Genomic DNA, 26,540 nt, shown 5'->3' on the forward strand with positions numbered 1-26,540 from the left:
CCTACCCCTCTTAGATTTTTGTTTGTTTTGTGCAGATCAATGAGAACATGAATGGGAAAGCCTTTATTTGGGGGGAAAACATCATGTATTTTTCTGGCTGCATGGACTCATGAAAAATACAGGCTTCTCTCTCCCCACAAAGAGGCCTGGTGTTTGTGTTGTTAAGTCCTGGGCTTCTGGGGTTTTAGGGCAAGTGGGAGATAGTTAAGAGCCTTTCGAGGCTATAGGTCATTTTACAGGTGGGCTGGAGCCTCCAAGGACGGCAAAATCCCACCTCAGCTTTGGTTGGGCAGAAGGAGCTTCTCATGTGAATGAGTGCCTATCACACGGGGTGGAAATGGGTCAGGCAAGTTCTCTGAAAAGCATACGTGTTCTCTAGGGGAAGCAGCCCTCATATGGCTGAGGGGGTCCCCGAGTTTCTGGAGGCTGGGAAGAGCAGCAGGTATCCAGGCTGAGGCTCTGGAGGGTGGAGAGGCCATGCTGAGAAAGTCTGGGTCCACTTAGGAGTTATGTGCAAAATGAAGTGAGCTGATGGTAGAAAGTTCCCTGGGGTTCCAATAACCCACCTCCACCGCAGTATTGGACTTCTCACCAAGCACAACGGGAAAAGGGCAGCACCGGCAGATTTAGTTTGACTTTTTTTAACTCTTTAAATCTAAAGCCATGTTGATTTGGGGGCTGGGTTTACACTGGGAGAACTGGTTGTTTTTCCTAAGAAGCTGATGCATCCCTGACAGCCTGAGCTCCTTCCTCCTTGGACAGAAAAGAGAAGCAATAACCCAGGAGAAAGATGAACAGAAGGACAGGCTGTTTGATCTCATGGTTCCCAGTTGCTTCTTCCTTCAACATTTTTTGGCCCAATGTATTTTTCCCCAGTTTTGAGATATGATTGACAAATTAAAATTTTTATAATCAGGTTGTACATGCTTTTTTAAAAGTGTGCAAAGTGATGATTTAATATCCACGTACATTGTGAAATGACTAAGACAATCAAGCTAATTAACACATCCATCACTTCACATAGTTACCTTTCTTTGTGTGTGGTGAGGACACCTCAGTTCTACTCTCTTAGCAAATTTCGGGTCTATGTATTTTCATATTTCTAGGATGGAAGTCAAGATTGAAAAACAAAACAACACCAACAAAAAAACTTCTAGAGTCAAAAATATTCTCCTGACTCTGAAAACCTGCCGCCACAAGAAAGGACTCATTTTGGGGCCAAGAACAAAACAAAATATGCCTATCGTTTAGTGATGCTGCTGATAATAAAAATAAGGAGGATAATGATGTTGAGGAGGATGATGATGATGATGATATCCTGAGGGCTACTCAGTATCAGTGCTATTCAAGGAGCTTTTTCTTCATGATCTCAATTAATTCTCACAACAACCCATGGAGGCAGGCATGATTCATCAGCCCCACTTTAAAGATGAGGCAGTTGAGAGTCAATTAGCCTGCCTGTACTACCGCGTGTAGTAAGTAACTTACTGAGATTGTCTCTATATGTAAATCTCTGATCACAGTCTGTTGGTGAATAAGCAAAGATTTGCCAACGCATGTGCCAATCAAAGAATACATACAATGAGTATGAAAGACACTGCTTTACATCTTGGTCAGGCCAATGACAAGTTGGGGAAGGCACAGGTTCCCAGAATGTTAGTGTTACGGTGGGTCCTGAAGATTGCCTCATCTAAAAATGATGTGCACTTTTAGATAGATTTAATTTAATTTGCTTGCTTTTGCCTGTATACATCCAATGCTTTCAAATAACCATATACACCCTAAAAAAAACCTGTCAATAGTCAATTGAGTTATTGATAACGCCATGCTTTTCGCCACCTCTTTCAGTTTATAAAGCAATGTTCACCTTCGTCTCTTTCTGATTCTAACCGGTGTTATGCTCTCCCCTAGCAGATGACCAAACAGAGGCTCCATAAAGGTAAGAGAAATCAGATGTGACTTTTCCAGGGTACGTGTTACAACAGTGTGAGTTTACAGCATTACACAACCAATGAGGAGATATTAGCATGGAATCACTTTCATTATTCTTGGATCTTTGGAATCAAAAAATGATTATTTGTGGCCCTAAACTAGTTGAGGAAGGAAGTCACAACGGAATGGATTGTGAGGGATGCCCAACCGTGGACAGCTCTTACTTTCTCCTTTAGGAAGGGAGAGAGCAGAGAGATGTTTACAAAGCAACAAGTTACAATGACAAACTCTCTTACATGTGGAAGATTTGTGGAAGGAGAACTCAGAGTGAACATTATTTACTGCCTATCGGGGTAGAATTGAAGCACCCTGAGAATGGTGCTTCTCACAAATCGCCCCGGGATCTTGAAAGTACAGATTGTGGTTCAGGTGGGGCTTGAGATTCTGCATTTCTCACAAGTTCCTGGTGAGGCCAATTTGGTTGGTCTGGGAACAATGCTTCTCAGAGTAAGGCTCTAAGGACCCTCAAGATGAACCACTTCAATCTTGAAATTTTAGAACAGAATAAGGTAAGCACTTCTTTTCCTGTTGTTTGTTTTAGTTCGATACAGATATTGAATAAACAATGAAAAGAACAGCAGAGAAACTGTCTTTCTGGGAAAGCTGTGGAGCTAATATTTTCCAGGAGACATTTTTCAAGTGTCCCCACCCCCACCAGCTGGGCTCCTATTCTAGTTACTAGAAGTGGTCCACAAACCCTCTAACAATATAGAAATGGCGGGGGGGGGGGGAAGTCCCTCAATCTTTTAATGCAATCAAATTTCAAATTACAAAATTGGACCATGAAAGGAGATAGGGATTAAAAGGATGCTAGAAGCATCCAGCAATACTAGTTTTCTTTTTAAAGAGATTCCACGGCTGCAAAAACAGTGGGAACCACTGTTCCAGGTTATCAGATGTATGATGTATGTCTGGACTCTCAGGCCAACACATTTCAATCTAAGTGATTAAGATAATGAAGGGAAAAGGGTGTTTGGCTTTGATTCTGTCTCATCTCCCCACAATCTAATGATCTATCTGAACATTAACACATCATAATGTAGTAAGAATAGGCCTGGAAACAATGACAACATGGACAAGTTAGTTCCTCCTCAAGCTCTTCCTACCCGACTACCCTAAATTCTGATAGCGGCCCTACTCTAAATGCTTTGTATGGTAATTCAAGATGAAAGGCACTATGATTTAGAGGAGAATCTCATTCCAGAAGAATAAATCACTGTGATTCACATCAGGGAGAAAACCATGAGAAGTCATTTATTTCTGCCCAATGACTGCTCACAGGCATGTATTACACACAAATATGAAAATAAGAGAGGCCACATTTAAGTAGAAGTCAGTTCTTCTGGAAAAGAATTAAAAGTTCTCTTCATAGGTACAAAAGTCAGAACTTGCTTTGATAACGTTAAAAGAAATACTAGAAATTTTTAAGTGAAAAGTTCCCTCTTACCCCCAAAGATAGATTTTCTAGCATATCTGATAGTGATCAAAAAAATAAAAGGCGAAGTGGAGCAGGTTTAATTTTTGTCACATTCACTAATGCTTCATCAGTTCAGAGTCTATCTACTGTGTGTATATTCCCTTCTACTTGACTGGAATACTGTCTTCTACGAGGAAAGTTCTTTATTTGCAACAGAAATGGCTCATCCAGAGGCTTCTGTGTACAGGTCCTCATCAGAGGTTCCTGACCAGCCTCTAGAAAGCTCTGGGCTTTCTCACCTGCTTCTAAACCTTTCACAGCTGAAGGACCCTGATGGCGCTACTGAGAAGATAGGTTTTATTTGCTTTTTTGTGGCCTATCAAGTCAATGATCTGCAACCCAAAAAGTATGTAATTAGGCCATGATATGACCAAAGGAGTTGTTATATCTTGTCTTGTCACTGGCAAACGTGTCTACCCAAATGGCTGTGACAGCTATGGTCTATTGGGTTTGGAATGTCCTTTAATATCTCCCCAACTCCTTCTTGGTCCAGTCTGTTGACTATTACAGGCTTGCTTCTTTTTTTAACCGCTTCAATTTAATTATATATTCATCTGGCAGTGCCTAACGGTTGTTAAGAAGCCGTTAAGATTATGGACCAAAGGCAAATACTTCTTGAAACAAAAACTTGAGCACTTTTTCATTTAACGTGTGCGCGCGTGTGTGTGTACCTGTCTGTAAATTAAAAAGAAGAGAAACTCAGGAAACACACTGATCAGTAACAGCCATATTACTTTTCATCACTGAGAGCTTAGTGTCCATAAACACAAGTTCCCAAAATCACACTGATGCTACCAGCAAGAGCTCTACATTCCCTCCTTCACTATCTCTGAGCATGGAATCAGCACCAACCTGCAGAACAGGTTGGCAGAAGATATAATTATCTTAGTTATCGTAATTTGTTTGGTGAACTTTCAATCAGAACTATTGATCCATAGGGAAAAATAAATAAATGAGAGCATGAAATTCCATTCTCTTCTTAATCATGAAGTTATCAAGTTGTGTCTCAGGTATGACTATTTGAAGCTGCAAACGTGCCTTTGCCCTGACTTTGTAACAATAGCATAAGGAGGTAGAAACAGTCCAGGACCTGGACCGACAGACATTGGACTTGAAGCCCAATAGTGGGATTTCCCAGGGTGTACATCACCCTGCCTGGACCTGCTTCTCCTATCCACACACTGGTGGTTCTACTTAGGATGACCACACGTGTTCCTCTGGTTTTACGACAGTCCTAGTTGAAGCCTGCTGTCCTGGAGTCATTACTACCAGTGCATCCCTTCTCTGTTACGTCATCCCATTTTAAATGATCATTTCAATGTCCCATTTAAAATGATCCATTTTAAATGATCATTATATGGGTGCCCTAACTATACTGCTTACCTGATCAGGTCATTTGTTCCAATGTTTTATATAGTACCTGGCACACTAGAGACACTACGGAAAAAATTAACTTCAAAACAGAAATCTACGTGGTGAAAAGATTTTTAAAAGTGGCAGGAAACATCATCTAAGACTGCTCACTTTAAGAAAACCTGACATATCAAAATCTAAACTTTGGAGGACTGATCAATTGGGGGGGCTTAAGTAGCCAAAAAAAAAAAAAGCATGTTTTTCCGTTAAAAAAAATGCAAAACAAAGCAAACATAAATTATTCTTGGAACTCAGTGGATTAAAAAGGATTAGAGTTGCGTATAATCCTACCTACTATATTTTAAAAGTCTTGTCCACATCATAATCAGTTGAGTATATTTGGTCATTATCCTCCCTAAACTTTGCTTGACTCTGGAATCAGTTAAAGAAACAACAGATTCAAAGCCCTGGATTATAGAGATTCAGGTGTAACTGAAATAACCTAGATATTTTTGGTTTCCTCTAAGCTCACTGTTGCTACCCAGATTTAAAGCTCTTAATGGACTATGTTGTGGGAATATGAAATAAAATATGAAAAACTGGAATTTATGACTATGAAAATATAAACATGAAAATGAAAACAAGAGTGTCTTATGTACTGCCCTTGATGCACTGAATATTTCATAGGCAGTGTCTCAAAACTTCCAAACCACTCTGTGAGGTGGAATCAATATACCCACCACAGATGAGGTGACGGAGGGCAAAGAAACGACTTCTCAAGGTTGCTCCACTAAGATGCAATAGAGCCTGGGGATTAAGGGCATAGACATTAGCTCTCAAGTTGAGCTGAACATCTGCTTCACCCTTCCCCAAGCTCGTCTTCCCCATCTGTACCATGGCGGTCAATTTAATACTTAGTGAGACAGTTCAGTGACTGTCTTTGTAAAGCACTTAGAACACTTAGTGCTATCACATAGTAAGGACTCCATACACAGCCATTGTTATTATTGCTATTATCATAATTATTGTTATCGTTATCACAGAGAGATGATCTGAATCAAAGTTTGCTCAGTTACTCTATTGAACTTCAAGAAGTCTTAAGAAATAGTGCAAGTACCAAAGTTCTCTATTTCCACCTAAGGAACGTTTTCACAGGAGCATTCTCATATATATGGCAAGTTTTATTGAAGCAATTTATTTTCATGTAGTATGTGTGCCTTGTAACAGGAAACTCACAGGCAATCCCTGTTTCTTTCTTGTTACCCTGAAGCTGTCTAGAATAATTAGCTTCCCTTTCTCTTCCTGAGGGGATGCTGACGCACCAAAAAACAAAGAATCAGTTAAGAAAGTAAACTTTAAACCAAATAGAAGAATAAGAATATAAATAAAAACAAGGAGATATTATATACAATACTATGTATGAATATATATTTCAACCTGGTGTTCTAATTTTAAAGACTGGATGTGCTTTTCTGGGCACTGGGGTACAGAAGGATATAAATAAAGGCATTAGTGTCTCATTTCTATTACGAGTTCACAGAGCATCATTTTCTTTTCTTAATTGCAGAGCCCAGAAGAGCTCATCAGGATGAGTGAAAACAGTGGAAAAGATTAAAAGCTAAAATCAAGAACAACTTCAACAGGGCACTATCAATAAAAGATAGCGGAGTAACTATTGCTGCCATGTTTTAACTCAACAGATTAGAATGTGAGTCCAAAATAGCTTCCTTCCGACCCTGAATCCTTGTCTTAACTGCAGATCTATCCCCTCATGAACTAAGCCCTCAGTTTCTCGTTCATCTGAGAATACTATTCTTGGCATCACCAAGTTTTAGAATGCTCTCACTCTATTTTTAATTTAAATCCACCCGTGGATTTCTCAAAAAAAAGATTGAAAATGTAAATAAAATATAATAAGGAGTCTATCATAGAGTTGCCAACTTTTACTTTGCCAAGGAAGAACATTAAAAACAAAACTGGATAAAAAAAGAAGAAAGCAAAGCTGTTGTCATCATTTCATACAAGAAAAGCTATTTTTCACAGCATATGCGAAAGAAGCACGGGTAAAGCCTGGCCATTCCCCAGACAAGGGAGTTGACGGCCATATTACATTGTCCGTGTTCTTCTCCTGTCCTGGTAAACCAGTAAGTGTCATCAGGTCTTGAGCTGGCCAAGGGAGCTAGTGCTTCACACAAAGCACCAGGATAAGACCTTGAAATCCCTCCTTACACACATCTACAAAGGATGGGTGCAGGGGCTTGTGACTGCTTTTTAATCAGAAACAGTTTCCACCCTTATCTAACTTGGTTCACATAAGAGGAATGGGGAAAACAATGAAACTTCCCGCCTTTCTCTGCTTCGCATGGTCTACCCTCATTAAGGGATCCACATTGCCCATAGATGAACTTTCTACATTCTACTCCACAGCAAGAGAGAGTAAAATTGTTAATCCCTAAAGTATAACAGTATTTTTAAAATTAACCTTTCTACCAAAAAAAACCCTTAAATGGTAAATTAAATTTCCCATTCAGGGGGCTCATATGCTTTATAGGCTGACAACCCCTGCATTTTTAGTCTATATGATTTGGTAAGGACTCCACATAAAATGGTGTATCGTTTTAAATGCAATTATTAGCCTTATTTTAATGACGGCATTTCTCTATTATTTAACCTAAATCCAGGACGTCAAAAGTCCTAAAGTAGAGAGAGTACCCACATAAATGGAAATCAACTCAAACCCCTTTAGTTTTTCGGTTTAGATCAAACTAAGGTTGTACGTAAGGATTTAGTTCTACTTCCTGTAGTTTAGCTTATGATGAAATATTATAAGAGCATAGAGATGATAGTTTTTTCCCATCTGTCCATCCTTCCTTCCTTCTTTCTTTCTTTCCGTCCTTCTTTCCTCTCTCTCTCTCTCTCTTGCTCACTTTCTCTCTCTCTTTTCCTTTTCTTCCATTCTTCCTCCCTCCCTCCGTCCCTTCTGCCCTCCTTCCCTCCGTTCCTTCCTTTTTCTCTCTTCTCTCTTTCTTTCCATTCATCCACCTAACCACCTATGTATCTATTTATCTATCATCTATCTACCTTTTTAACCATCCATCCATCCATCTATCCATCCACCCATCTATGCATGTATGTATCCATCCATCCCTACCACCCATATAATTTTAAATAGTTGATCTACAGATCCACCTCTCCATGACTCCAAAGACATGACTACTTATTCCTATTGAGTTTTAAGAAAGAACTACTAATCTATTTCTCTCTGAGATAGAACCTTTTATTCATAGGTTGTAGTATCGCATTTAATAGATGTTCTAGCATGGGGCTTGTGACTGGCTGAACTTGACGAGTCCTGACCTCCTTGTATTAAGATTTACCTAGATACTGTTATGAGTCCTCCATGAGGTCTTAAGGCAGAAGTGTGTGTGTGTGTGTGTGTGTGTGTGTGTATGTATGTGTTGTGTATACATATATTTTCCACATATGTATATGAATAATATATATACACAACACACACATATATGTGTATGACCATACATATATATATTTCAAGTGCAGAGAGCAGGATAATTGATATTATGGCATTTTAATTGGGTTTTCATTAAGCTGAGCTACATGAAATTGCCAGTATTGCACCATGTGGGGCACACAAAGGTAGAAATTTCACATGGTACAGTCTAACATTGCTGATGAAAGTTAAAGGTCTCAAAAAACAAACAAAAAAGGGTAGAAAATAAAACAAACAGAAGCCTGTTGCTTGCTGTCTCTTTTGCTCAGTCTAGGGGCACCCGTATGGCCAGGACTACTACTGTATGTCAGAAGCTGCTAACTTTCAGGGATCTTTACGGAAATGCATGTCTTATATGAAAACAGTGGCCCAGGGTAACTATCAGGGTAACTGGATTGTCGTGAAATCTTGGAGTGAACCACTTTATTACCTTCTCCTCTAGCTGGTCTGAATTGAGTTCCCTTCTGCCCTAACGTGGAGGGCCGTTTCCATGCACTGGTTGTTAGGGGATGTTAGAATGTTTAGCAAGCAGGACAAGCATGACAAATGTCTGCCTTTTTGGCGCAGTAACATTTTCATCAAAGCAGTGTACACATCAGACATATTTACCCAAATATCTGTAGCATAATTCATGGAAAAGGAAATCTCCCCCCCACCACCACCCCTCCACCTCCCAGTCTGGCTGCTCAAAGATGCAACAAGGACCAAGTCGTGGACACAAAGAAACCGAAAGCCAATCAATAAAGAGAAGCCTGTCCCCAGGCTTAATTCAAGCAAGCCATTCACTGAGTTACTGTGATGATGGACCTGTCAAATCCAGAACATACCACGAACACATCAGCAACACCAAGTGGCATGCAATGACCAGATGACCATTGGCCCCACTGCCATGCTTTGATTGGTTCAAGCTCAGAAAACCATCTCCCTTGAGAGTTCAGACAGTTGGCTTTCCACAAATCAAAGTGAGATTTGAAGTAAAGATTTGAGGTGAGGTCAAAGGCTTACCAGATGTTTCCTAAATGCCAAGGAAAGATGTTTGCCTATTGTCATTCAATTCATCAATAAGATTATAAAAGTACCTAGTCCAGTCAGGTCTTTTTCTTTGGGGGAAATCTCTGCCCACACCAGACGGTCTTCATTCTGGAGGTCAGCATTCAGAAACTCTCAGGGTACTCCGAGATAATCAGCATGTGATCATTTAACCAAGAAGATGTTGGGTGGGGAGTTGCAAGGTGGCCGTCAAGGACGTTCTGGCCAGTCCTGAGGCTACTGGAGTTCAAGATTTTCCAAAGGCCCCTGAATCTTTAATTTGATGAGGGCTTAATTTGTGCTGATAAAAGGTAAAATTCTACCGACTGGGGACATCAAACTTCTTTCCCTTTCAAGATGTCTGAAGAGTGAATCTCACGATTAGAGAGAAAGTTTGTTGCAGCTTCTCTTTTGATCAAGTTGACAGCCAGTGAGCGTGACCCAAACATTCTCTATTCCTGCTGATTTTACTTCCTATTTTGAAGGAGTTTCTTTGGGTTAAGAAGCTTTTCTCTTTGTCATCCTGCCTTTCTTCTAGAAAGTAGGAACTAAGAGTGTCTCCCTACTGATATGACACTGTGATTGAGTAAAAAGAAATGATTACACAGCTGCCCTGAGATAATTCTAGATAATTGGCATCTTAATCTAGATTCGAAAGCTATTCTGATCATTTCACATTTTCCCCCAAATACGTGTCTTCTCTAAAAGGGTCTTCCTTCTCTTTACCTGCTTAACTAAAAATAAAAGGAAGTACCACCATTTCATAAATACACTTTACACATCAAACCAGAAACATCACTTTAAAGATTGTTTTCTGGTAATTTACCTATTACTGCATTTCCCTCAATGCGATATCTCCACACGTGGCAAGTGTCTTGCTTATAATAAAGTGAAATAGGGCTAGCAATCAATTGCCTCAGCAACCAAAAGGACCTAATGTGCAAATTTCTTTAATGAACAGCAAGAGGCCAATTATATGGACAAGAGTATATTTAGTTGGTTTCTTCAACTGAAACTATTACACCAAAGTGGGAATTGCAGAGTTAGTCAAGATTTACCAAACCAAGAATGAGGGCAATTTTTCAGTAGAACATGTTGCCGGTGAGAAATCTTAATAATATTAAAACAACAGATTTCATAAATACATTTGCATATATGGTGCCCCCAAATGCAGCAAATTGTTAACTTAATTTTTAAGATGAACGCAAACAGAGATGGCCAGATTCTCAAGTAATTCTATCTAAGAATAGTATTAAACATTGTTTTTTATTTTCCAAATGTCTAGATTGGTTTTATTAAAGAAAGCAATTTAAATTATATCTTTGTAATTAACCTTTTTTTTCAGCTTGGGGATAGATGCACTTATACTGAGAAGCAAGATAAAAAATCCAAAGACATAAATCTGTTTAAGATTCTTATAATTATGCAGCAGGCTAAAGTTACTATGATTATAATTATATACAGAGTGGGTGTTGGAGAATTTAGCATCTAGAGATATTTTCATAAAAATAATTAAGGGTTGTAGATGAACCACATTACAATTGATATTTTGTGAGTCTTCAGTGTGCAGAATTTAATAGCATTAAGTCTTTTCATTTGTAGAATGATCTTGAGGATTTCAAGATTGTCATCATTTTTATTAGCTTTTTTGACCCTCTCAATTTCCCTAATCTAGTGTCAAAGTGTATTGAAGACAGCAACTTCTATAAGACATATTCTGCATCCTGGCAACTGATGACTGGGTAACTGGATAATTTAGGCAATTAGAACTGCACGTTGACAATAGTTTGGGTTCCTCTGGAAGCTCCCTCCAGCCTTGAGAGCTCGTGATGGCTGTTCATAAGAAAACAGGAATAATACCTGCATACATTCAGACAACAGATCTCAATTCTATCTTGCCAAAGAGCCATTTTATAAGTTTAGGCAGGGGGTTTTCAAAGTGAGGCTTTTTGGGTTCAGGAATTTCTTTTGCTTTAGTATACCTCAGAAGAAGTCTGTAGTTACAATGAGCTAACGACACACCTTGTGAGAAATGGAATGGAACTGCAGAGAAAGCATACCACAGCAAACCAAGATAAGGACTGAGTCACAAGAGGCCAGGGAGGAGAACCAGTGTCTGCCGACACTCCCCATTCTCGAGTCCAAGACATCGCCTGCTTACCTGTCGGACCCAGCATGCCTCAGCCACACATGCAAATTGGTACCATTACTGTTTTATTTATGAAACATATTTTTAAATTAAAGGAGTCATTACCCAAAATAAGCACCTTCCATGACATTTGTGCATGCAGAGCATCTGAACATTCACATTTATGTCCTCAGAAAACAGAGCCAACGATTTGCATTCGATATGGAAACGCACACTTTTCTTTTTTTTTCAAAGCACTTATACAAAAATAGCTGTGGCTTGCCATTTCAGAAACCGAGTCATCTGTTAAGCCTGGGTAACGCGTAATAGAGCTCCTCCATCCCCCAGCCTTCACCCCCGACATCCAATTCTGACTTCTGCATTTCTTAAACCCTTCCGCTGCCAGTCTTAACATGTGGTGTGCATTACAAATAAATGTTGGCTTCTGTTCCTATGGTCATTGGGCGTTGCCAAAAAGAACAACTCTCCTTATGAATGCCAGATACACCTCCCCCATTCCTTTGGTTTGGATTAAAAAATGCAATAAGGGGAAAGCTTTCCTGGATGTACAAAGATGTAAAAAAAAAAAAAAGGGGGGGAAACGGGGTACTGAAAATCGAGGTAAACCTGCAGGATCATCTCCTGGTTTTTGTCCTATGCGTTAGATGAAACCAGGGTCTTACAGAGAAGACCATGAGAAGATTGGTACAGGGAGTATACTTTGTGCATGCAAGGTGTGCTGTCGCAGGAATTGAGATCAGGAAAACAACTATGCACGGACAAAGTGTATCACTATCTTTGTGTCTCAGCAGAGAGGGCAGGTGTTTAGAATGAGCTAGGCGTCATTGTGCATCCTCTCTCTATGTGGCCCCCTGTTGACCTTCACCATGAGACCTAACTTTTGGGGTGCTGCCTCCCCAGCAGTCATGCATTTGCACCAAGACCAGACGAGAATCTCGTCTCCCACGAGTTAATTTCCAGGTAAATGTCAAGCATGAGAAGGAAGGCCCTTACCTGTCACTGTAGGCAGCAGCAGTGGCAGGGGTGGGCTGGGCGTAGCGATATGCAGCGTAACCACCCTAAAACACAAGGAGAAAGTGGACTTAGGAACGCAGAGGAAGCCAACTCAGGGCGCCCGATTGTGAGACCACATCAGAAGAGTGGTTACCCACCTCTAACAAACTAAAGTGGAGGTTAATGAAAGCTTAGCATGGAAACACGCCAGAAAGATGGGGGGTGGACCACCAACCCCAGCTGGATGTTAAAGGTTAGCAGTTGTAAGCATATCCCAAAGGGACAACCCAGAGACCCTTTGAAAGAGATGTACCTACATGTTAATTAATGGTAATTGTTTTGGGGTGGGGAGGATTACGGGGAATTATTTAAACGCTCTTTATGCTTTGCTGAACTTTCCAGATTTTCAAAAATGAGTATGCTTTACCTTTACTTATCAGCTATTAACTTACATTTTATTCAATCTTTGATTACTTCCTTAAAAATCCAATATTGGTCAAGCTGATGCCCTGCTGTCTTACTTTGATATTAAAAAAAATAAGATAACCCTTTGATTGGAAGTTTATTAGCCATCTCTTGCACGTGTAGTTGTTCAACCACTAAAGCAGTTAAAGAAGACTGTCTCCAGCTTTCTATATATCACGTAATGATTAAAAAAAGGAATGGTGAGCACTTAAAAATTCTGTCTTTTCAGCTAAAGATATCACACTGGTTCAGGTGGAGAATTTGTTTGGTGTGGAAAATATAAAGTCTTCCAATTTGTAAATAAAATCATTAGGAGAGAAAAAAAATCTGAGAAAAATAATTAACATTTAGTTGTATGTACCAGTAATTGCAATTGTTCAATTAAGCAGAGGACAAACAAATGGGCACATTCTAAAGGAACTGTGTTCAGTGGAGCATTGATTATCCAACTGTGAAAATAACAGCTCCTTGCTCAGCAGACCACAGCGATACATCAACCACTGTCGAATGATTTCAGCACAGTTAACAAGCAGGATCCAGTCTCCACCGATAACACAGGGACCATTCAGGTTCTAATTAGAATACACAGTCCCATAATCCTCTGGGAGAAGGGTTCTCACCCTCACTGGAAAGAGGCAATTCAGGACAGACTGCGATGTCAGAGGGCATCTAACAGCATAAATAACTGGTGTAATGGGGGGATTTAATGGTAGGGTTTTGGGTGAAGGAGTTCATTACATTTGGCTTCAGGTATAGGGTAGAAAACAGATGAACGAGAAAACTGCAAGAAGCGTCGCTATCACTTACACAGCAATTCCAAAAAGCTAGTTTCTCCTTAATCAAGTTCCTTCTTTGGATCATGCTAGAGACGATACCTCCAAGACATGCTGACAGATAATCACCAATAATTTGGAGCCAGTATTAAAAAAAAAAAAGTCTCCCTTGAAAAACAATGTGAAAGTTAAAAAAAGAGGTCTTAGCCAGATACCACCTGGTGTTCCAAACACCATGTCCTCTAATTAGGAATGGAGAAACTCATTAAATGTGCTGAGGAGATGGAAAACCAAAGCAATTGTCACACCCAGCACCAAGCAGATACAGAGTGATGCGCTGAGGAATACAGACCGATGGGCTGAGGGAAAATCGGGGTCACCAGAGTTCTGGAGCCATTCTTTCCATCTGCTTGCCCATCTCTTCAGCTTTCATCACGCAGCCATAAAAGACACAGGTCTGCAGGTATGTATGTTCCTGAACTTAATGAGGAAGGGAGGGGCTGGCATTGGCTTCCTGATTGCTAGGAGGCCTTAGCTGCAACCAGCTGAAAGCTCTGAACAGAGAAAGTTTGAGTGTGTGTTTCATTTTTTCTTTCACTTCCAGAACGGAAAAGAAAAGTTATTGCAAAGTTCTTTGCATCAAGTTCCGTGTCAATCAATCATGCCTTGGTGACTGTGAATTTGGTCCCAGTAAAGATTTCTGGCCACATCCTGCTTGCAAACCTTCTTTGAACTCTGTAGGACTCCCCCAACTTCTGCAATGTTTTCCGTCAATGGAAGTAGGTAGCAAGTTTGATCAGTGGGAAAAACTGTGGCAGTGCAACAGAATACACCTAAAACAAACCTCACTATTAGGTTGATACTTATTGCATGAATATAAAATGGATGTGTGTACACCTGGGATCCTGCAGAGGGACTTATCTATAACGCTTCAGGAAAGATCCATCCTCTGTATGTCTGCCTAATGACTTGGCCATTTAGAGAAAATAAATGTGTGTTTCCATGCAAGACAGGCACAAGTGGTCAATGTCCTGATACTTATCTTTGTTATTTAAGAATGTGTTTACAAGTATTCCTGATTCATGAGTCAAGGTCATAGTTTGCTAAAGTCTGTGGAACCAGTGGAGAGCTTTTGACCTTGGTCAGTGATCTTCTTGCTGTCCAGCAGACCTGATGATATCAGAAATGTTCTATCTCTTTGCTGTCCAGTATGGTAGCTGCTTGTCCTAAATGTCTACTGAACCCTTGAAGTGTGGCTGGTACACCAAATGGAGTTTTTGATTTCTTTAAGTTGAGTTCATTTGAATTTAAATGTACACAACCACATGGGGCTGGTGGCTACAGTACTGGACAGTCCAGGCCTAAGTGATCCCTGAAATATGTAATAATTGGAAAAAGAAAAGGACTGGACGGCTGGGTGTCACCACATCTATATACTGCATTGTCTTCGTTCGCTATTTTTCTTCTGTATGAAATCCGTTTAAGGGGAAAACCAGAGTTGTGTATTAACTCCGTATATGTGTTCATACACTGTAAAATAATAAAAAAAAATACAAATTGCTTTAATTAGCCGTTCTAACAGGTGACTCTAATCAGTTTTATTGCCCTATATTTTGCAGCTCGTTGAGCAAAGCCAAAGCTTCTGCAAGGTTCTGGAGTAATGTCTGAAAAAAGAAGCACTCACTTCTATCTGCGGTCACCAAACCATGTTCACATTGAAACTGGTCCTCCCAGACCTTAGGACAAAAAAATGCATCCTTGACAAGTAGATTTTTCCCACCACCAAACCAAAGGTAAAAAAGGGATGACAAACACAAAATGGTCTACACTCCCTACTCACAAAATGTACTCACTTTCACATGCTAGGCAGCAAAATACAAGTGTGAACTTATAGAACATACACATTTTAAATGTCATTATGGATTTCCCCTCTCAACCTGGCCACCACCACCAGATGCGGCCATGGGAGATACTGACTCACATGGTCAGAAACACTTCCTTTGTTAGCAAGACTTCTGGAGGTCCACTGGGGGAAGTTATCAACTAAGGACCTTTAATGATACACCAATGAACCATTTTCAAAATTGTGCTTGGTGGGATATTCATAGTGGCAGGGAAGGGCAAGGTTTCATGACCAAATAGGTTTGGGAGATGCTGAGTGAAATGAAATGAAACTGGATACTCATTTGTGGAACTTTGTAAAGCATTATTAATGAGCCCTGTGGCTCTCCACTGCATCACAGAGTGGTCTGACAACGGAAATCACACGTTTAAACTTGAGAGCATACTTTTGGAAAAAGATGTTCAAATATCCAAACGGCGAATTGCTTAGGAAGCGAGGTAAAATTTTTGTCATTGGTGGGGACACAGGGATTGGGTAGGGCTTTTCCTTTCTGAGAACATCCAAGGATCTCACTTTGTCTAAAACGGGTGGATTAACAATATACATAAAATTGATTCACTATGACATTTAAAGAACATTTGCAAAATGTAAAACATAAATATAAATCATTACTCTTTCATCTGTGTATGTTCAGCTAGTTTTGAAATATGGCAATAGAAGTCCTGTTTTCTTAGAAAGTGAAAATAAAAGTTGATGTCAGGAATTTTAACTATTTGGTCCTCTCCTAGGTCCAAGTACCCATTTTTTATATTAGATTTCTTATTAAAACTTGATTAATCTCACAGTAAAAAAAAAGTACCTTCTTAATTGACTTAATACTGAACCAAAACGAGGATGCAGGTTACAGGGAAACCCATGTAATAAAACTCCCACTGATCATTAGTTTTCATTCCTCTTTCCTTTTACTTGACAGTTTTAATGTTGGTTTTAGACCTAGCCAGCTACACTTCGATGGATGTGTTGATTTTTTTCTGTTTCCTTCCTACAAGTTCGTTCATTTGGGTGTTGCTTCAGCAGTGGGAAATAGGTTTCAGAGCTACGGCAAAAGTTGTGAAATAAATTTATAAGAAGCTACAATGAAACCAGGGGAAGTTATGTTAGCTATGCTGACTCTCAATGCTGGATGTATAAAAGGCTTTTTGGTTTAACCATCCCAGTTGACTCCAGGAACCTACTATTTTTTCAGACTATTGGTTCAATGAAACCCTTGAATTATTTTCACTGAGTTTATATTCATTGAAGCCAGATACATTTTAAGCCAAGAAATGAAGAGCCAAGCCAGACCTTTTGACACACAATCTAGCAAAGAGGGAAACATTTCATGATGAGCATCTCTCTTCTAGAAGAATTCACATCAAAACTGGAAAATTCAGTTAAGTCTTTCCTCCTTCTATGTTAGAGACCATCTCCCCTCCCCGCAATTGTCTTGTTAGTAGGATTTCACAGCAAACCCACAATCAATAGTGATGAGTTTTCCACCAGCCGGGATTTCATACCTGCAGCAATTTATTGCCATACACAGGCTCTTGATACACTACTCTATAAGGAAACAGAAATGTAATGTTTTTCAATGCAAAAATGAAATAAAAGAAAATGCATAAGTCAGACAGAAATTCCAGAGCAATTCATTTACAAGTTTGCTTCTCTTATTTCACTAAGACCTAAGAGTGACCCATCAAACCAAAAGAAAGACTAAGCAATGCCGAGCCTTTTTTAGCTACAAAATCTCTGTAACTGAGAGTATCAAGACGGTGGGGCTGGGGATCAAACCGCACTCACCGTATTTGTGTTATAACCTGTGTTTATTTTTAAAGAAGAAAAAAGGATATTTTCATGGCTTCTTCCCCTACCAGCATATTTCAATAGTTCAAGTTAACTCGCTCACATTTATCTATCTCATGATTGGAATTCTCTGGAACACCTGAGGATTTAACTTTGATGCCTAATGATTGAGGCAATTAGGATGACAGCACAGTAGCAACCATAACTGTATCAACGCCTTTATATTTTTTAAATTTAATTTCATGTAATAACACAACACAATTGCATTTCATGAAACAATGAATCACAATGAAGCTATCAAAGCTGCTTTTAACATATATGACAAGAAACATTGTGTGTGTGTGTGTGTAATATATATTTTTTATATAGTCTGGCTTTTCTTTCCAATTTAGTTCTACTTAGCCTTCCTTTTTAAGTTAAAATCTACATTTATGGAACTACAACTGTAAAAGTTCTTTCTCTCTCTCTCTCTCGCTTATTTGAATGTTTCAAGTACAGATATTATTCCCTGTGGCTTGTCCACCCCATACACTCTCCATTATCCTCTCACTTCTCACTCTCCCCCTTTCCTTTCTTTCACTGCATTTCTCAAGTTTGCTCAATAGGGACAACAGTGTTATTCTGTTGGCCCAGGGCTTAAGGGTTGAACTCGGCAATTAGATCACATGGGCTCAAACCCCAGTGACAGTGAAGATTTCTGAACAAATAATTTCATCTCTTTCCTGAAAAAAGTTTCCTCCTCCGGGAAAAAAAAAAAAATGGAGGTGATGGGTAATGAGATTGCTCCTTGATAGGACCATGTGCAGAGGGAATGAGGTGATGTAACAGTTGAGTGTCTTGTCTCTTACACAGGACGTGCTTAACTTCTGGATGGGCTGTTGCCTCCTCCCCCATCGTTACTGACCAGCCTAATGACGACCCCCAGCTGGATCAGATCCTGAAAACAGGATCTCAGGAATAAACACTTGGGGTTTTTATCTGGAGAATTTTCTCTTCCCACCTTTCAATGCTACTGACACTTCTGTCCTGAGCTCAAACATCAGTGAAATGAGGACACCTTTTTAAGATCCATGGACAGCAGAGTGACATGAATGCAGAAATAATTGTATTTAAGTCATGGTGTCACCCAGAACCTTGTTATAATGGGATTTAGGCATGATGCAGAAATGCACTGGAATCTCATCCAGACATATTCACTAGGGAGCCTCTCAGCTGCATTGAGTGTTAGAAAGCTTAGGGCTTTTCTAATAAAAGGGAGCGAGGTTAACATTTATAGTCTATGTCATCAGGACTTCCCTGGTGGCATGGTGGTTAAGAATCTGCCTGCCAATGCAGGGGACACGAGTTTGAGCCCTGGTCCGGGAAGATCCCACGTGCCGTGGAGCAACTAAGCCCGTGTGCCACACTACTGAACCTGCACTCTAGAGCCCGTGAACCACAACTACTGAGCCCACATGTCACAACTAATGAAGCCCACGCGCCTAGAGCCCGTGCTCTGCAACAAGAGAAGCCACTGCAATGAGAAGCCTGCCCACCACAGCGAAGAGAATCCCCACTCGCCGCAACTAGAGAAAGCCTGCAATGAAGACCCAATGCAGCTCTAAAAAAAAAACAAGAAAAAAAAAGATACCATTACTCTATATCATCTCTCTCTCTCACTCTTCCTCTCACTCTCTGGCTCTCTCTGCCCTCCTGCTCCCCCGTCTTCTCTTCCCTTCTTCCCTTCTTCCAGTGCCCAGAACTCTACTCTCTTACTTTTGTTTCTACTGAGAGTTTCTCAGATCTTTTTTAACAGCTCTATTATCATTTCCTTCTCTGCATTTTCAATAGTTATCTTTTGATCAAATGCCATATTCTTTGCTATCTCCCTGAGCAGGTGAAAACACTTGTCTTGGTTCAGTTCAGTAACCCTTATTTTCAGCTCCTTGATTGATGCCAGCCTTATGAGATCTCTAGCTTCACCCCTAAATCTAATGGATTGCTTTGCAGGTCCTGGGGACGTGGTCCTTCAACTTTCAAATGGTTGATCATACCCATGTATCGCTTCTCCTATTGTTTATATATTTTTTCATTAACTTGGCCCACTTTTTTTTTTTTATTGACGTATAGTTGATTTACAATGTTGTGCCATGGCCCACTTTTTAATTCAAAAGAATTTATGGAAATGGGTACCACTAAACAATGAGTGAATTTGTAGGTTTGATAGGCTAGTGATGGAAGCTCAATTCCTACCTTTCAAAATACTAAAAGTGTGTGTGTGTTTGTGTGTGTTTATGTAGTGTGTCCTCAGGTAGAAGGGACCCACGTGACGACTTTTGTGACCCTCCTTGCTGACTCAGAAACCCCTTGTGTCCTCTGACGTGTGGCCATCTGCACTGGGCCTGAGCATAACAGGCAGTATTTCCCCTGCAGGGCTGGGCTCCCGAGTAAGATGATTCTTCTCTGCACTCAGCCCAAAGGAGCGGCCCTGGTTTTGAACCTTAGCTTCTAGCTCACAGCATCTTCTTACAAATCCACTGCCTCCAGCACTTTCAGGATGTCCATGCTTATCACTCTCTCTCTCGCTTCAATCTTCTCTTCCCCGAAACGTTTAAGAGGAGCTAATTCTAGGTAAGGGGGATTGCTAGTTACGGGGATCCTGCGGGTCTTTCAAATCCTCTGTGCTCTGGCAGGACTGGGAGATGCCAGAGGGCTCCACCATCAGGTGGGAGGGATGGGGACCTTGGACGACAAAGAGGAGAAGGAGTGGAGAAAGCAGGGTATGTACAAAAGGTCAGTCGTTCTGGTACCCATGCTGTTATAGTTGCTGGGTTGCTCTGATCCACTGTCAAGGCTGAGGATAACCGGGGCAGGAAGATTTGGAGAGCAGCCTCCCCTTACTTTCCTTAAAAGTAACCAAAGCCAGAAGCTTACTACTCTGCCCAATAAAATGAAAAAAAAAAACTGGTTTAGACCTATTAGAGGGGACCAGTGTGTCTAAGACATGTCCCAGGTCTTCTCAGGATGGCCCTAGACCTATTTATTGTGCACTATTTTTTTAACACCTTTATTGGAGTATAATTGCTTTATAATGTTGTGTTAGTTTCTGCAGTACAACACAGTGAATCAGCTATACGTATACATATATCCCCATACCCACCCCTTGCGTCTCTCTCCCACCCTCCCTATCCCACCCCTCTAGGTGGTCACAAAGCACCGAGCTGATCTCCCTGTGCTAGTGCACTATTTTTAATGAGATCAAACGAGCAAGCCACACACTTCCTTTAAATAAAATAGAACCTTGCATGCCTTTTTATGAACCTCTTTAATCATCATTTCTTTAAAAAAAATGGAGCACGGGGGACATTTCTAATCATCAGAATATACCAGTATCTAAAAGGAGGTATGGGTAGCAGCTTGAAATAGCACATTCAAGATTATAATATACTTCTGGCCAGGATGAATCCTGCACCATAAGCTTTAGAGTGCAGGAAATATTCATATTCTTTTTTGCCTTAAATCAACTTAAGGCCATCTACGAGCCCTTGGTTTGCTGCACTGATGGGGCAGAGTCTAGCTCATCACTGTCCCCCACATACATACACCACCCATGCAGCAAGATTCCAAAGCCGCCTTCAGATACAGAGTGAAGTATTCCAGAAGCTACCTTCCTGGAAAGAGGACAGAAATGTGCTGCGTAAACAAAGCTAAAACTTCGTATTTCAGTTAGCTTTTCCGTCACCGAATTGCCTGTCTGGAGCTGCCTCCTTAAAATCTTATCATAATATGAACAGTGGGAAAAATATATAAATGTTTTTGGCTAGTAGGGTGGCTTGATAAGGGCAAAAGGGACAGATTTCTAAGCCTTGGCACCAGGAAACTCAGGACTTGAAGTTATTGACGTAACTCTGTTCATCCAAACCTCACCCAGTGGGAAGCAAAACCCCCAAAAGGAACCGAAAGCACAAAGGGACTTTTTTGGAGCTTTTCTCCCTGAATGGAGTTTCTCTTTCCACCTTAGTCTGGATGCTCTCCTCTGAGTCCCTTTGCTCTCTCTACTTGCCTTGTTCTCGCGGCTTTTCATTGGTCTCAACCAATGCAGATGTTCTCTATCTGTTACTCTCGCCCATTCTTTTTCCTTATTTGTGGGCTCCTACTGCCTGTACCTTCAGGAAGCTTCTACTTCCTGTTATACAAAAAGCTATGAGGCAGGGCTTCCCTGGTGGTGCAGTGGTTGAGAGTCCGTCTGCTGATGCAGGGGACGCGGGTTCGTGCCCTGGTCAGGGAGGATCCCACATGCCGTGGGGCGGCTGGGCCCGTGAGCCATGGCTGCTGAGCCTGCGCGTCCGGAGCCTGTGCTCCGCAACGGGAGAGGCCACGACAGTTAGAGGCCCGCGTACCGCAAACAACAACAACAACAAAAAAAAAAACTAAAAAGCTATGAGGCAAGGAAGAGACAACAATTTGACCTACCCATAGGACAGCACAAATAATTCAATAAGTCATTGTCATCTTACAAATAATTCAATAAATTATTGTCATTTTATAGAGAAGGGAACACTCAGTAAATGGCAGCTAATAATTGTAATGTGTTTGATTTTAGCTAGGCTTAGTAATGTCCACATGTTTTTTCCCCTTGGGTGAGTGTTGATGAAGATAGTTTTCCTTTCTGTGTATTTTCTTTTTTTCTAATTTCTCCATCCCTTCTCTACTCTCCTCCATTTCCCAAATTAAAAAAAAAAAGTCCTAAAGTAAGTCCTAACTCCCTCCATTTGCATCCTCTATCCAGAGGCTACCCTAGGGGAAAGGTATAGACTGATGTTGGGGTTCATGGGTTAACTGAGGATTTGGAGTAGGTCCAGCCTGTTTAGCCCCTGCCTGCTTCTCTGTTTAAAATGGTATAAACTCAAAGTTTGGAAAAAGAGGACTTGAGAAGGAGTGGATGGAGCTACACACACAAGAAGGAAACAGGTTGTTCCCTGGGTGAATAAAGAACATGTAGGTTGCTCTTTCATTTCATTAAGGGGGGAAAAAAAAACCTAACCCACAGATTATAATAAATGTACTTGATGCAATTATAATAAAACCCAAGTTCATCATTGATGGAGATTAATACTCTGCCTCAAAATTGTAATTATTTGAAATTCGAAGGGAAGGAAATTAAATAACTAGTGTCTTTCCTATTTTCTAGTAAATTGCCTCAATTTGATCAGAAATATGGTTACATTTTTCTTTGTTATCTAATCTATAAAACAACAAATATGATTCCACTGAATTTATTTGAGGTCCCTCGTAATAAAAATGATATGATTTAGAAAATACCCCCAACCCCACCCATTTCTTTTAAATTGTGTTTATTCCAAGTCACTTTCAAAACATTGAGGCTAATATCATACCATGGGTGAATAACTATCTCTAGATCAAGTTAGGTAAATTTAATTATGGCCCCATAATGAGAAACATCCTCCTCTTCTCTAAAAGTGAAAAGCTTAATAAAGTGGTACCATTTAACAAACAATTCTAAATTGGACAAATAATTCTACATCAGGTAACTGTTTGGGCGAGATGGAGGGAATAAAGAGTTGAAAAAAATAAGAGTTGAATGCACAAGTTGGCCTGTATTTTGTTAGGAGATATTTCTTGCTAAAATCATCAGTGGGGGAGAGAGAGAGAAACGGGGTTTGGGGGAAGAAATATCTTTCTGGGGCTGTAGTGATCAACAATTAAATATATTTACAAGAAAACATCCAAAACATCAGCCATGAAAATATATTTTCACCCTCTACAGCTGGTAACTACAGCTGTCATCTTACATATTATACTGAAACCACACAGACCATACTGAGAACTTCAGAGAGGATTTCTTTTTGAAGGAGGGTCTTTAACTTGACATGGGAAAAATGTCATCTTTTTGGGGAAGGTGTTTTGCGTTTATTCTGAAGTTAATCAGGGAGTTAATGCCACTCACTCAACAGCACGATAGCTATCATGAGCAGAAGGCCTTCAGTCCCCCAAGCCTTTGAACTCTTTCTCACAGGAACAGGAAATGGGCGGCACCCAGTAGAGAAATTTGCAGCAAACTTGTAAAAAGAATGACTCGGGAGGAAACAAGGATGGCATGCACGTTAATGAATACTTACATAAATGTCTGCACCATAAAATCCATCCTGGTAAACAACACTGCAAGGGTGCACACACAAAGAAAAACATTCATATTAGTGCATTTCCCCATGCAGACACACCAACCCCTGCACTGGCGAAGTTAGTCTGGTCACAAGATCCGAAACACAGGAACCGAGGATCGTTTTCAGATTGGTTAAGGAGGTTGGAGACAACGGCAGTCCATCAGACTGAGAAAATTAGGCTGGGGTTCGGTGTCGGCCCAGAATCAAGACATGGCGGCGTGCTGGGTACCAGACGTTCCAATCTTTCCGGAGGGGTGCAGAAATGCAGAGAGGATTCACGTTTATTTTAAGTGACCCACGCAGATATGAGGATCGGGATTTGCATTCAGCCAAACCATCTAGGTCCCCCGGGAAAAAAAATCATCTGCTTAAAATATATGATCGATAAGAGCAGGCGTATGGATGTCACATTTTCAGTACGGGTTAGAGCTGAGTGACCTCAGGGGCACTGCACAATCCAGACGATCTCAGAAACTTTCTTCTGTATTCTTTCACACTCTAGTATTCTATTTGGTAATTCCACGTGCCCCTCTTTTATGGTACATGTAGACTATCTCTAATTATACGGGTGTGTGAACAGGTGTGTAGATGTGTGTGCAAAAATATATGTGTGCTTTTGTATATGGGTGTGCTTCGTGCGTATATATGCATATGAATGTGTGCGTTACTTTGAACATGTAAATGCATACGTGTGTGCATATGTATACCATGTACATGCACATAAGTGCATGTGTGTGCATGTGTATATGAATGTAGACATTGTGCATATGATGTGTGTAGTAGTATGTGTGTGCACATCTGTGTGTACGTGGGCTCATGAGTCATGTGTGTGTACACGCCTATGTCTGTGTGTATATTCGCATAAATTATAACCAGACTAAGCAGACTCCCACATAATGATTGAACAAGCCTGGCCTCACAGCAGCTCTCTGATTCCTGTCCATTTAGAGAAGGGACTTCACAGGACGGGGTAAATAAAAGATCCTGGACTTTTCCAGAAGTTTTCTGGTTTACCTCGAGTGAAATATCCAGGAAAAGAAGCTCACAGCTCTGTGCTCCTAGGAAACTGACTTAAAATTCCTAAGCATTAAAACGGGTTTAATGAGGATCCCATGTAGCCTGCGCACCTCACAGGCCTTTGTGAAGATCCCAGAACATCTCAAATACAAAAATGCGGGTTTCTAAGGCATGTTTCCAAAGGATAGCAGTTGTTATTAATAACCTTCCCTGATCTCTTCCCCTGGAATTTACAGATGATTTATGATTCTGTCAAATGCGCCCCACCGCAAATTCTCCAATGCGCCCCACCGTCGAATGGAGCTGCAGTCCTAACAGAAGCAGGACTTTGATTACCGAAGGATTCCAGCAGGTTTCAGGAGCAGAGTGGACCCGCAGGTAAGCCAAGCATATCGAGAGCCAAGGGGAGACACTCGACAACACGCACATGCACACACGCACACGGCAGTGACACTGGTTTGCTGGAGAACACTGCAGTGTGCTTCTCAGAGCTTTTCAGAGTTGATTGGTTAAACCCCAAGTACCATCATCTTTAAAAACGGGGCAGGGATTTCACATGCTAAGGAGGTCAGTAGGAATCACTTTCAGCTGTTTTTGTTTGGATCGAAAAGGCGCTCCGGTTCACAAGAGCACTTGTCAAGCAGCGTCAAACCCTAATCCGAGATACAGAGGTAAGTGGCATCCTGAGCTAGGCTTTGATTTCTCTTTCAACGTTTCCAACATAAAAAGATACTGCCTGTTGGGGGTCAGAAGCCAGGGCTGGCCTCTGCCAACAAGACTGGGCCCAGAGCTGATCATTCAGCCAGATCAGAACAGCACTGTCCATTCCCCCAAGACGTCACACTGTCCATTCCTCCATGACATCACGCCCTTGCAAGTGCTGGTCCTCGTGCCAGGGAAGCCTTATGTCCTGATAACCTCATCCAAAAGCAGAACACCATTCAAGAGCCAAGTTAGAGAGGAAACACACGGGCATCTGGGTCACAGCCTCAGCAGTCAGCAGCTATGCGCCCTGGGACTAATGACCTAAGCTACCTGAGCTTCACTTCTTCATCTGTGAAATGGGGAAGGAGATTAAGTGCCCACGTCAAGGGAGGATTGAGTTAGGTGATGTGTGCAAAGCGATGAGCAAGGTAGTTGCCAACAAAGTTCTAATTAAATATCACATCGCTATGAGCTTTATCCAGTGCCCACCCCAAGCGGAGTTCTTCCTCCTTCCTGTGAACACCAGCACCACGTTTTCCGATCCTTAAATCCTCACTTGGTCCAACAATTTTAAATATTGGTCAAATATTAAAGGCATTTGTGTAGGCAGCTCATTTCGCCCTGAAAGTTGCACCCAATAGCTTACTCGACATTCTATCCCACTTGATGGCCAACACATTGCTTTTCACACTGAAGATGTAAGTAAATATCTATTGAGTGAACACTGCCCATAGTTTAAAGGGGGGAGTAGGCCATTAGTAGGTGACAGAAGGTGACACAGAACAATTCTAGGTAGAATCTTCATCTGGTTATTCAGCATCAATGGCTGTTGTCAATGGGGGGGGGGTAAGATTCGAAAACTGGACCCTGGGACTTCCCTGGCAGTCCAGTGGTTAGGACTCTGAGCTTCCACTGCAGGGGGCATGGGTTCGATCCCTGGTCGGGGAACTAAGATCCCACAAGCCACACGGTGAGGCCAAAAACAAACAAACAATAAAACCCAAAAACCTGGACCCGGACTTAGGATACCAGTGCAAGAGGCTAGACAGAATGTGATGCACATGTGAACAATATATTAATATTTAACCAAACAATATACATTCAAATATGGGAAGGGATGCCTTTCTCTAAATATTTGTAGAGGGGGACTCCATCTGTGTCTGCTCTTGCAGACATTGGGGGCTGTTCCAGGGGGCACAGGACCAGGAGTTGCTGAGGCAGAGCTCTGGC

At 41.0% G+C, this 26,540-nt stretch overlaps 1 protein-coding gene across 27 annotated transcripts in view; it reads right to left on the reverse strand.

The window, feature by feature from the left end:
* The window catches only part of RBFOX1 (RNA binding fox-1 homolog 1), a 2,181,496-nt gene that overhangs the window by 25,067 nt on the left and 2,129,889 nt on the right, over nucleotides 1-26,540 (reverse strand). For 14 of the 27 annotated variants that reach the window (XM_030883902.2, XM_030883896.2, XM_060284041.1 and 11 more), the window contains 2 exons: nucleotides 23,544-23,583; nucleotides 12,502-12,566 (listed from right to left, as the gene is read on the reverse strand). In XM_030883902.2, the coding sequence (XP_030739762.1) occupies nucleotides 12,502-12,566; nucleotides 23,544-23,583 (105 nt within the window). Of the gene's footprint in view, nucleotides 1-12,501; nucleotides 12,567-17,138; nucleotides 17,182-23,543; nucleotides 23,584-26,540 lie in introns of all 27 variants that reach the window. The other 13 variants (XM_060284028.1, XM_060284024.1, XM_060284027.2 and 10 more) reach the window with 1 other exon arrangement.

The sequence above is a fragment of the Globicephala melas genome, chromosome 15, assembly GCF_963455315.2.
Source record: "Globicephala melas chromosome 15, mGloMel1.2, whole genome shotgun sequence".
Lineage (NCBI taxonomy): Eukaryota > Metazoa > Chordata > Mammalia > Artiodactyla > Delphinidae > Globicephala > Globicephala melas.